The sequence below is a fragment of the Sus scrofa genome, chromosome 2, assembly GCF_000003025.6.
Source record: "Sus scrofa isolate TJ Tabasco breed Duroc chromosome 2, Sscrofa11.1, whole genome shotgun sequence".
Lineage (NCBI taxonomy): Eukaryota > Metazoa > Chordata > Mammalia > Artiodactyla > Suidae > Sus > Sus scrofa.
Window position 1 is genome coordinate 136,815,097 of NC_010444.4, and position 12,063 is coordinate 136,827,159.

General features: G+C 58.4%; 1 protein-coding gene across 15 annotated transcripts in view; it reads left to right on the forward strand.

Annotated features, from left to right (window-relative positions):
* JADE2 (jade family PHD finger 2) overlaps positions 1 to 12,063 on the forward strand; it is a 145,949-nt gene that overhangs the window by 129,041 nt on the left and 4,845 nt on the right. For 11 of the 15 annotated variants that reach the window (XM_021084771.1, XM_021084773.1, XM_003123948.5 and 8 more), the window contains 2 exons: positions 8,228 to 8,345; positions 10,871 to 10,999. In XM_021084771.1, coding sequence (XP_020940430.1) covers positions 8,228 to 8,345; positions 10,871 to 10,999 — 247 coding nt within the window. The remainder of the gene's footprint in view (positions 1 to 8,227; positions 8,346 to 10,870; positions 11,000 to 12,063) is intronic. The other 4 variants (XM_021084776.1, XM_021084777.1, XM_021084775.1 and 1 more) reach the window with 1 other exon arrangement.

A 12,063-nucleotide genomic window follows, 5' to 3' on the forward strand; every position in this document is an offset into this window, starting at 1 on the left:
CTGGCACTGCTCCAGCTGCTGCAGTACCGCCCCCAAACTGGGGGCAGCCCAGGGAGGAAGCAAGGTGTTTGAGGTCTGTGATCCAGTCCTCTGATCCCCAGTTGCTGTTCTGGCCTCCCCTCTGTGGGACACTGAGTTCTAGGACTCTGGGGCTTGGGCTGAGGGGCATGTCAGAGTGTCCTCCGTGGACACAGACACACATGGCCACCCTGTCCCCAGGCCGGGCTAGGAGACCGCCCTGGGGGGAGCATCAGGGCGGCTGCATGTGACCTGGGGCAGCTGCTCCGCTTACGTGTCTCTCAGCTGGCGCTTCTGTAGAGCCCTTAGAGCAACTCGGCAGATGTTGTCCTGTGGGGCTCTGGTGGCCAGGTGGTGGGGGAGATGAGACGGAGGCTATGAAACTGGACCCGGCTTCTCCACCCGTCTTCACCGCACTGATCTTCCCAGGTCAGAGGACCCTGTTGGCCTAGCAGGGAGCTTACTGTCTGGTTGCCAGCCTACTCCTGGGTCAGAAGGCAGGGGCATGGGGGACGCTAAATGTCCATGGCTCCCAGCAGGACAGAGAGCAAGGCCAGCAACGTTGCAGTCACCACTTCCTGCGCAGCCCAGCCTCCTGTCTCACGGGGCAGGACCATCAGGTACAGATCCTTCTGAGATCAAAGCTGTTCCACGCCTGCCCTCAGGCCATCCCCGAGTCTCCCCCCAGGGTCTCCAGTGCAGGCATCCTGCTCTCACTCCTTTTTCCAGATGACTCGGGACATCTGACTTCCCTGGTATGTGCTGGTCGGTGCCGTGTCTGACCCTGGCTAGGCTGTGTAGGGGGGTCAGGGGTGGGCTCAGCTATGGATCATCATCCTGGAAAAAGGGACCAGAAGTGTGTGGTGCCATCCCTGCTGTGAACAGACGGGAACCCTGGGGCTCAGAGAGGGATGTTTATTTTCTAAGGTTGAGTTGAATATGGACCTGAGTCGGGGGAGGGTTTGTCAGAGAGGTGTTGGCTTATCGTCTAGTCTGTCCATTTGGGGGCCACTTATCGGTCCGCTCGCCTCTCAACGCCACTTGGTACAGTTGCGGCCAGGGACTGAGGTTGTCAAGGGGCAGGATGCCAGCTGAGGCAGCTCTGGGGTTCTGGGGCCATAGAGCCCTCCAAAGTCAGGTATGAGTGGGCCCAGGCTTCCCCCAGGAAGAGGAGGCAAGGCCGAGCCTTGAAGTCTGTGCAGCTTCTTAGGGCTCAGGAGGGCCTGTCAAAATGCTGCTTCTCCAGCAACCTCCAAGCTGGGCTGACAGGTACCCACTGCGTGGCAGGCGAGGGAGGGTACAGCATGGGCAGGCTGAGGAGAGGACGTCGGAGACAACCCTGTGCTGGCTCGACCCCCTCCAGGTCCAGTCTCTGGGCCTTTCGCGGCGTGAGTGAGTGATGCCATGGGGAAGGCTGTCTGTGCAGGCCCGTGACTGTTGGTGGCCTGGCCAGCAGGCCCGGTCTCTGACCATGGGCCAGTGCCAACAGCCAAGACTATCCAGCCTGTTACTGGGCACCACGCCAGCTTGGACTGGATCCATCAGGGATGCAGGGTAGGGTTGAGGCCGAGGCTGTGGGTAGCCTGGGTCCACAGCCAGTTCCAGCCCTTCCCAGTTCTGTGCCTTCTGAGTTTCGGTTTCTGCTTCTGACGGGGTTTCAGTTTCCTTGGCTGTAAAATGGGAGTAAGGATCTGGTTGACCTTGGACCACGAGAAGGATGGGGCGCACGCTTAGCACACTGCCCTCTATTGGTGGTGATGGTCCTTGTTGCCACTCTGGCTCCTGGAAGGGTGGGTTGCTCAGAGGGTGCCTTCTGGGGAGGACCGAAAGGGCAGCCCCAGTGCCAGGGCCCGGGAGTCAGGGCATTTTCCCTGATGGGTGTGCCTCCCAAGGCCAGGCGGGGACTTGGCTGAGAGAAGCAGGAACAGGGACCACGCTGCCTTCCCCAGCATGAAATCCGATTTTATGGTCAGCCTAGAAGATGTGCTTTCCCGACATTTCCGCCTCAGGCCTCGGCCCTGGCCATCAGTACGGGAAGGCACGGCCGCTACAGCCCCCCGGAGTTACTCCCAGCTGACAAAAAAATTGCAGCCCTGACGATGAGCGGATGCCGGCCCGTGTCCCCTAGCAACGGTCCTGGCGGTTTGGGCTATGCAAGGCCTCGCTGCCTGTGGCTCCGCATCTGGCTACCAGGAGTTCATTGAAGGTGTGACCTGGCCTGAGAGGAGCTGGGAGAGTGGGGGCAGCTCTCAGACACCCCCCCCCCAGAGGACAGACAAGGAGGAACTCCCGGCGGCTCGTTGCTGATGCCTCCCCCATGCTTGCCACCTCCTTCCTTGTCCACTGGTCGCATCCCCTTTCCTCAGTCCTCAGGGCCTGGAGTGTGGTCCCCTTGACGGCCCAGCAAAGCCTGTCTTGTCCTGGGCAGCCCTGGCCTCAGAACTCGTGCTCCTGAGCCCCGTGTCTCCCGGCGCTGGGGCTTTTCCTCCCCGTTAGCACCTCTGCCCGCTCAGATCCTGTCCTGCCCTCTAGCCGCTCTGGGTCGGTAAGCTGGAATCCCCAAACACCCCTTCTCAACCGCAGCCTCCGCTCCCCTGCTCGCTTCCTCCTTCCCTGTCCCCTGCTTACTTCACTCCCACCCCGTCGGGCCTTAGCTCACCGCCTGTCCCTGGCGTCTGGGCAGAGCCTCACCCAACAGGAGCCGTTCTGTGACCAGACGCGAGCCCATAGCAGTGAATAGGCAAGCCCTCCAAGGTGCCCGCTGGCCAGCCTTGCTGGGATACTAGCTAGTGACATTCTGGGCGCCCTAGCCACCCTCTGTCTCACCTTTGCCTCTCTTTTTTTTTTTTTTTTTTTTTTTTTCAGTTTTGCTTTTTTGAACCATGCGCACAGCACGTGGAAGTTCTCAGGCTAAGGGTCGAATAGGAGCTTCATCTGCTGGCCTACACCACAGCCACAGCAGTACAGGATCCGAGCCGTGTCTGCCACCTTACACCACAGCTCACGGCAACGCTAGATTCTTTTTTTTTTTTGTCTTTTTGCCATTTCTTGAGCCACTCCCGCAGCACATGGAGGTTCCCAGGCTAGTGGTTGAATCGGAGCTATAGCTGCCGACCTACACCAGAGCCACGGCAACGCAGGATCCGAGCCGCGTCTGCGACCTACACCACAGCTCACGGCAACGCCAGATCCTTGACCCACTGAGCAAGGCCAGGGATCGAACCCGCAACCTCGTGGTTCCTAGTCGGGTTCATTAACCACTGAGCCACAATGGGAACTCCAACACCAGATTCTTAACCCACTGAGGGAGGCCAGGGATTGAATCTGTGTCCTCGTGGTTACTGGTTGAGTTCCTTTCCACTGTGCCACAACGGAAGCTCCCGCTCCCCCTCCCCCTAGCGGACAACCTCCTCTCCTGTTCCTCAGACTAGAGACCTCCAACTCCTTGCCCAGTGGAGCCTTCTGTACCCACTCTCTGCCCTTTCCTCCCATGTCCTCCCTGCCAGGTCCCTGCCCCCCCCCCCCCCCCCGCCCCAGGATCTTGCTCTAGCCCACACCGTGTAGCACAGAAGTCTGTATCTTTTCTTTTTTTTCTTTTTGGCCTCACCCACAGCGTGCAGAAGGTTCCCAGACCGGGGATCGAACCCATGCCACAGCAGAGACCCAAGCCACCGCAGTAACAGTGCCTTAACCCACTGCACCACCTCGCTCTATCTTTTCTTTATTCCCTCTCCATCTCCAGGATTCCACCAGCATTTGAATCTATTTTACCTTCTTCCATCCTCAAAAACAAGTCCGTCCTGCCTGTTACCCCCATATTGCTGAACTTTGTACCAGGGCTACCCACAGGTTCCCTGCATCCAGGGGCCACTTCCACGTCCCCAACGCCCAGCCCCCTCAGCGGTGGCTGCCGCAGTCACACACGCCCTTGGTCCTAAAACACTTTTCCTGTGGATGCTCTGACCAGATGCCTCTCTGATACCCAAGTTCTCCTGCTCCCTCTCTGAGTCCTCCTTGGACCCAGCAATCATTGACCGCACTCGCCCGGACCTCTCAATGCGCCTCCGCTCCACAGCTTTGCTGTCCATCCGGAGGCTGGCTCCAGCCCACGCTCCCTCCCCGGTCTTCATGGATGTCCGCACACTGGTTCATTCGGGTCCATTCTAGCTCAGGATAACACGCTGGGAGTCCTCCCTGCCCGCTCCCCTTCTGAACCCACATCCAGCATCTCTCTGCAAAACAACTTCATTGTAGCGTAAAACCTACTTGCTTTACTGATCCCTGTCCTAGATGGAGGAGGCTTTTCCACTTGATTCATTTCTGTGCTCGTCGCGTTTTTTTTTTTGTTTTTTTTTTTTTTTAAGTGTTTTTTTATAATCAGAAGAAAAAGGGTCTGGTAGCTTGAGTGGTATCCATACCTTTCCCCAAAAGCCGTCACGAAAGAGGAGTTTTACAGCAGTCGTTAACATGTAGCTATGTTACCAAGAATCTTGGGAGAAATTAGAAAAGTAGCTGAAGTGGGAATAAGGAGTGATGTGACCAAAGTAGCAGCCAAAGAATGGTGGCATCGTTGGACTTCTCACAGGTCTTCTATAGGAGGACTCTGCAGGCGTGACTGTTGTGTAGTATATGTACCCTTGTGAAAAAAAAACTGAGCCTCTTTCTCCAGTGTATTATACTTTTAATATCTCATTCATATCTGCCATGGTATAGTACAAAAACACACATGGAGTTCCCGTTGTGGCTCAGTGGTTAACGAATCCGACTAGGAACCATGAGGTTGTGGCCAAAAAAAAAAAAAACACACACCCATAATTGGAATTTCTAATAGGACAAAGACACTAGAAATTCTTTTTCTATTTATTTACTTGTTTATTTTGCTTTTTAGGGCCCCACCCAGGGCATTTAAAGGTTTCCCGGCTAGGGGTCCAATTGGAGCTACAGCCACTGGCCTACACCACAGCCACAGCAACGCCGGATCCTTAACCCACAGAGCGAGACCAGGGATCGAACCCGCAACCTCACGGTTCCTAGTTGGATTCATTTCCGCTGCACGGCAACAGAAACTTCGACACTAGAAATTCTAATATTTTCTTCCTGTGCTGTGACGAGGTCTCAAACTCAGCAACCCATGCAGTTCATATGGGAAGCCCTGGCCTAGGGCAGTAGTTCTCAGATTCCGCAGTGCTGTGTGTGGTTTATATTTGAGGGCCTCACCCCTGGAGAGTGTGATATTCGGCCAAGCCTGGGAGTCTGTGTTCTCAGTCAGCCACCCCAGGGACCTTGGGGAGATCTTAGCCAGGGATTCCTCTGGGCGTGACCTGAGAAACGGGGCTCTCGTGTTTCAGGTGGAAGACCGAAAGACAAAAAAGGCAAGAAAGAAACTACATCTGTTTCTTCGTAGGCAGTAGATCTTGACTGCTCTGTTTTTAGCTTGGATATACTGACTGGTTTGTTTGCAGGCCTCCGAAGTAGCCTCCATCCCCCCCTCTCTGTCCCCGATATCCCCACGCCCACCAGGCCACCTGATCGCTGGGAGGGAAAGACACCAGGGTGTGAGGAGAGTGACATCGGGCTGCTTTGCCTTGGGGCACAGGGAAGCCTTCTGGAGGTGACACGTGAGCCAAGACCCGAAGGAGGAGAGCCTTGGAAAGAGAGGGACGAAGCGTGTTTGGGGCTAGGCCTCGAATACATACCAAGGCTTCAAGGCAGGAGTGGGCTGCACTCCGAAAGAAGGGGACCAGCCCGAAGCCGCCTGGAGAACCATGGACCGTGGGCTGTGTGGGGACAGAGGAGGTCAGACTGGACAAGACTTTAGGCTGCAGCTCTGCTTTTTCAAAGGTGACAGGAAGAAAGCCGTATCCGTTAATAGGGCTGCTGTGACAAAGTCCTGCAAACCCTGGGATTTTAAACAACACGAATGTGATTTCTCACCGTTCGAGAGGCCAAAAGTCAGAGATCAAGGCGGCTGCAGGACTCTTTCCTTCTAGAGGCTCTGAGTCGAAACCCATTAGGTACCGCTCTCCTAGCGTCTAGCAGTTGCTGGCAACCCTTGGCGTTCTGTGACTTGTAGACCCGGGACTCCAGTGTCTAGCATGACCTGGCATTCTCCCAGTGTGTCTGCACGTGGCCTTTTATAAGGACTTTAGTCCCTGGATCTCGGGCCCACACACATCCAAGGGTGACGTCATCTTAACTAATAACATCGCATCCGAGGTTCCAGGTGGACATAACTTGTGGGAAAGGGTGCTGTTCAACCCACTGGAGAACCTTCCTTTGGTGATCTAGTTCAAGAAGATTGCTCCGGGATCCCTGAGGCCTGAGACCGGCTGGTTGTCCAAGTGAAGATGGGGTGGTGACTGCAAAGCAGAGGGAGTCACTTCACCAGGAGGCCTGATGGGACATACAGATGGAGCAGCTGAGGGGGCCAAGAGGAGGAGCTGGGTCCTTAAGGCTGACTCCTGGGTCGCAGCTCTTGCACAGCCCTGCTCCCGCCCCCCCATCACCCAAATCCCTCCACAGCTCTGCTGGCCTGGCTCAGTCACAAGGCCTTGCCCTGCCTCTCCACCTTCTGGCCTTACTCTGGATCCTGCCCTCAGCCTCTGGCCCTCTGTGATCAGTCCCCACCCAGCCAACCTGCCCCTTCCTCCAGGGTGCCTCCTTACCACCCTAAGTCTGGCTCGGGACCACCAGGTCCTGCCAGTACAGTGCTGTGGTACTGCCCCGCTGGGCAGCAAGCCCTCGGAAGAAAGGACCCTAATGGCTCCACTCGTAGCTGAGCCCAGGGCCCAACACCACCGGAACTTGCAGAGCTGTAGCTTGTGCTTAAGGACGGGTGGGAGGAGGTTGGCTGGAGGTTGGTCCCGAGGGAGTCAGGGTTTTCGAGGAAGTTAGTGCCAGTGTGCAAAGCAAGGGGCTCTCGTTGGGCCAGGTGGTTGTCCCTTGGGGAGGTGCTGGCCACGGGAGAGCCTGGCATTCACGGTCGAGGCCAGGGTGCGGAGTGCTGCCGAGAAGCCCTGCTGTGCCCATCCTGCCACAGCCTAGCCTGGCGCAGGTGTCCCGGGGTCTCCTTCACAACTAGGCTCAGGAAGGAGAGGAGGCGGCCCATCCCAGCAGAGAGGTCTGACCGCAGCCCCCTGCCAGGCCAGGAGAAGTGACGGTCGTGACAATAGGCAGGGGCTCTGGAACCCATCAGTCGTGCCCCGGAAACTGAAGGACATGAAGATGGAATCCAGCTGGAATTGGACCCTGGTGGGACCCAGGATGCCAGTTCAGCAGCTTCTGGCCAGCTGTCCCTGCTGCTGGAGGCTGTGACTGAGCTGCAGAGAACACAGAACAAGACGGGGTCTTGGAGGGGAGGCATGATATACCCTGAGCGCTGCCGGGGAGGGATGGCCCCCTAGGGCGAGGTGCCCGGTGGACAGGGAGCAACGTGGCCCATCCTTTGGCTGCTTCCAGACCAGCTGCAGGGTGGGCCCTGTCCCATGAGCTAATAAGCAAGCTGGTCTCCCTGGCCCTAAGAGTCTCTTCCTGGCTGGCCTCTGGGGGTGAGAGAGAGCCGGCCTTTTCCCCGGAGGAGTTCTGTCTCTGGCTGAGCGAACGCAGCCAAGTGCACGTGGGGCCTTGACCACAGTAGCTGTGGACCTGGCTCAGAGCTCACGCAGCAGGTGGACAGGGTCAGCTGCAGGCTGGACCCCAGTGTGTTAGGAACCGCCTGTCCACCCAGAGCTGCTCTACCGGAGCTCTTGCTACTCCTGCACCAGTCATTCGTGTGTCATGGTAGGAGGTGGCTTTGGCCTGAGTGCTTGCGGCGGAAGAGTTTCTTTGATGGGAAGCAGCCTTGGACAGGAGGCTGAGGGCTGCACTTAGGGACCTCGTGGGGCCCCAGCAGACCTTGGGTCCCTGTGTGTCCACGGGAGAGCAGCCACACTTGGGCGATGGCATGGCTCAGCCAGGACATTTAGGCGGAGAGGAGGAAGGCAGAGTCGCCAGCCTGGGCTCAGCAGACACACTCCCTGCCTGCTCCAGCTGTGCCCGGGGCCACAGGGCCAAGCTTTGCGTGCTCCTCTGGGCTGAGGTGCATTCAGGGTCTGAGAATTGGTTCCTGGATGTCCTGGGCACACAAGGCAGTGGTGGCCCCCCCTCAGAGCTGGGAGGTCTGGGGTGCTTGCCCTGAGTAAGGTGGCAAATCTCTCTTGTGTCTCCTCAGGTTAGAAATCTGTGCTACATGGTGACAAGGCGCGAGAGAACGAAACACGCCATCTGCAAGCTCCAGGAGCAGATATTCCACCTGCAGATGAAACTTATCGAACAGGATCTGTGTCGAGGTAGGCGCCTTCCCTGCCCGCCGGCCACCTCTCGTGTGCCTGCCCTCAAGGGGCCGGGTCCCAGGGAGGATATGTGTCTTCGGGGCCTGGTGGGGCATGTGTGGGGTCAGGGGCCACTGGCCCCCACCCTTCCCCTCTGTATCCAGATAGAAGGCCCAGGGTCCTAGGCGCGTGCGGCTGGCTCGGAGGCAGAGGTTGGAATGTGGGCCTCAGGCCTGCCTTCATTGGGGGAGCTTTCTGGTTCCCTGGGACTCTTAGCCAGTGCTGGGGCGTTGGTGGTTCAGGAGCAAATTGCACGTGAACAGGTACAAGCCAGAAGCCCCAGTGGCTCTGGCTGGTGCCAGGGCAGGAAGGGCCCAAGCCAGCGAGCTTCCCTGAGCCCCTATCTGCCAGGGTGTCAATTCTGAGGAAGGCAGCTGCCCGGAGACGTGTGTTCATTCTCTCTGACCAGGTCTGATGGGACTCGGACCCTGGGCCAATGGTTTTTTCCTCTGTCTTCTTCTTCCGCTCTCACCATCACACGTGTTTAATAGATCTGGAAATCAGAGTTCACAGAAGCTCTGACAGTGGTCTTATTTATTAGTTGTGAACATTGCCCGATAATAAGGCCCTGTCCCGGAGTCTTTACAGGGCAAGGAGGCCAATGCTTAGCCCAGAAAATGGTGCTCTAATGTCGAATTAGATGCAGCAAAAATGGCTGTATGGAGAGTGATTTTAAGCGAGGGGCTGCCACTGCCAGCTCAGCCTGGGGGGCAGGAGGGGCCCTGGGCCACCACGGGAGTGAATGACCAAGGACCTGGTCCTGCCCCAGAGCTGAGCTGCCTCGACTGTGCTGAGGGGTGATCACCCACTCCGGCCCCAGAAACCAGCACTGCCAAGTACAGGTGCTGGGTCAGAGTGGATCCCGGCTGCATAGAGGTCAGGGCTGTCCAGGCAGCCCAAAATCTGTGGCAGCTTCCAGACTCCCTCTCGTCTGCCGGTTCCTTCGGTAAGCCCGACTGTGGACAGGGTGCTGGGCTCTGTGCTGGGCGCTGCGGGCACCCTGCCATGGACTCAGTGGACTGGTTCTTGTCCCCATGGAGCTTGTCCTTGGGAAAGACAACGGAAAGTGGTGTCCAAGGGGCTGCAGTTGGTGCCCGTGCAGGGACAAGAGTGTCAGGAATGGCTTCATGGCATTGGTGATGCTGGACCCTCTCAGGCTTCCTGACTCCAGGTCACCACACACCCAGTTGTAGGAAGGCCACACAGAGTGGCAAGGCCGTGCAGTGCCCTCAGGCCCAGGATTCCAGAACCACGGTCAAGAGCCTGGAGGGTCCACGTGCCTACATCGAACCTGGAGACGTTTGTTGCTTCTAGACCTGAGTGGCAGCGTCAGGCTGCCTTTTGGTCAGGGCAGGGCGTTTGGAGAGAAGACTCGTTGGCCTCCACCCAAAGCGGATGCCCTCGGTGTTGTGATGTTTGACCCCCAGGTGGGAGGTACAAGCATGTTGCCGAAGCCAGAGGTGCCGGGGAAGGTCTCCCTAAGGCAGTGATACTCAGGCTGTGCACTGAACCAGGTGAGGGGCAGGACAAGGAAAGCACCCACTGGGGACCAAGGGCCGGAGCTTGTCTCGTTAGAGAGACTGGGAGGAAGCTGGCATGGCTGCCCCAGAGCAGAAGGAGAGTGTCTGAGTGAGGCTGAGGGCTTGCCAGGGTCAGACGTGTGAGGTTTTGTGCCCTTGGAAGGAGCTCAGGCCGTGGGAAGGGCGGGGTCTTGAGAAGCCTCCCCCGGGCCTGTCCAGGCGCTGGTCCCAGGTGATCAGGTGAGGCCTCTTCAGGCCAGGCCTTGGGTCTCACAGGGAAGTGGCAGCAGAGCTGGGAAGGTTCCTGGAGCTGGGGCCACACTCGTCAACCTTCGCCTAAACCCTTACTCAGGAAACTCTCTAGCCTCTGGCGGAGAAGCTGGGAGAAGATTCCTGGCAGCTGCCCCCCCACCCCGACCCACACACCCCTCCCCTGTTCTGTTTGATCTCTGGCCCCCTAGACCTGTGTGGTCCTGGACTGAACGGAGATGAGGGCCAAGCGTGCCCCACGATTCTCCCTCTAAAGCAGGGCACTGCCCGAGAGGACCGACCACTTTGTCAGGACTGGAACCCAAGTCTCTTGACGGCTCGGTTGGTGTCCTGGCCACCCTCACGTCTGGCTCTTCAGCCTGGCATTCTGGGCCCTGCTCTGCCCACTCACCACCAGGCAGCCTTCCCACCCACCGGGACTCTGTCCCTAGGTCTGTCGGCTGTGACCAGACTGCAGCCCAGGTTCGAGAGGCATTCTTCCCCCCTCCCCGCAGCCCCGTGCCGGCCTCCAGGGCCATTGCCCTGCTCCCTGGCTCGCCAGAGCTCCCGCCCTCCCGGGTCCCATGCGGCTCCGAGCCTGGGCCACAGAGGAGGCGCTGGGTGAAGGGCTGGGGCTGCCACGCAGTGGTCCCGGTTCTGGCTGGGCGGCTTGGGGTAACCATCTGCCTTCTGCTCTCTCTTCCCCTGACACAGAGCGGTCTGGGAGGAGAGCAAAGGGCAAGAAGAGCGACTCGAAAAGGAAGGCCCGCGAGGGCCCGAAGGGCAGCCCCGAGAAGAAAGAGAGAGCGAAGGCAGGGCCCGACTCAGTCCTGGGGCAGCTTGGTGAGTGAGTGGCCGTGCTGGCCTGGCGCACGTGGCCAGGCTCATCCCGTCACTCCACTTGCAGCTCCCCACGAAAGGCCACCAGACCACCAGCATCGCTACCGTGGGGGGAGGGCCAAGAGGGCTAGCCTAGGCACGCCCGCCTTCCAGCCACGGAGGAGACTAGGGTGTCAGAGCCCCGTCTGGGGTCCCTAAAGGCCCCCTTTTGTAGATTGGAAGCCAGGCCCAGGAGCTCAGGGACCTCTAGGCCAACTGGGCCCTTCCAGGAACCAGCATCACGCTAGGAGGTGAGGGCCTGCCGTAATTCTCTGTCCCTGTCCCTCTCTGCCTGAGTGTTCTCAAATGGGCCTGCCTTTCAGCCCCAGCAAACCTTCCCAGAGCCACTCAGAGAGACCCACAGGAGTGGCCCTGGCCCGGTCATCTCACGGTCACAGACCCCTTTACTGCTGCCCGTCAGGCACCACAGCCCTTGAGCTTTGTCTCCTTGGATGTCCCCTCTAGGACAGCTCTCAAGGATGCAGCGGGGTCCCCTTCCCAACCTCATCTCTAGCACAGAAACCCCAAGATGTCTTTTATTTTCCTCAGTCTCAGGAAGGGGACAACTTGGTATCTAACGGGAAGCCCAGTCTCACCAGCTGCCCCCTCCCGCGGCCTCAGGTGAAGGAGGAAGAGCCCATAGCGAGCGCGCTGGCCTTAACATCCAAAAGGGACCTCCCACCCAGACGTCCCTTACTGCTCCCTTCCTGCCTGACTCACTGAGCCAGGTTCCCTGCTTTGGAAGCTCCGGGAAACTACAGTCATAAAAAATCCAGCGCCCCCTGGTGGCCTGAGGGCGCTTTCCTCCATGCTTCTATGTCCCATGCCCCCAGCATGTGGCACGGTGGGCAGGGCTGGGTGGGCGCCTGTGCCATCTCCAAGGGCCCTCTGGCGGTTTAATGCTCTGCTGTTGCCACTTGGAAATTCGTATTAATTCTCGAGCTCGTATTTTCACTTTGCACTCTGTTCCTCAAGCTATGAAGCCAGTCCCAGGAGCAGGGTGTCCTCCCGGGGGAGGGCTCTTTGGT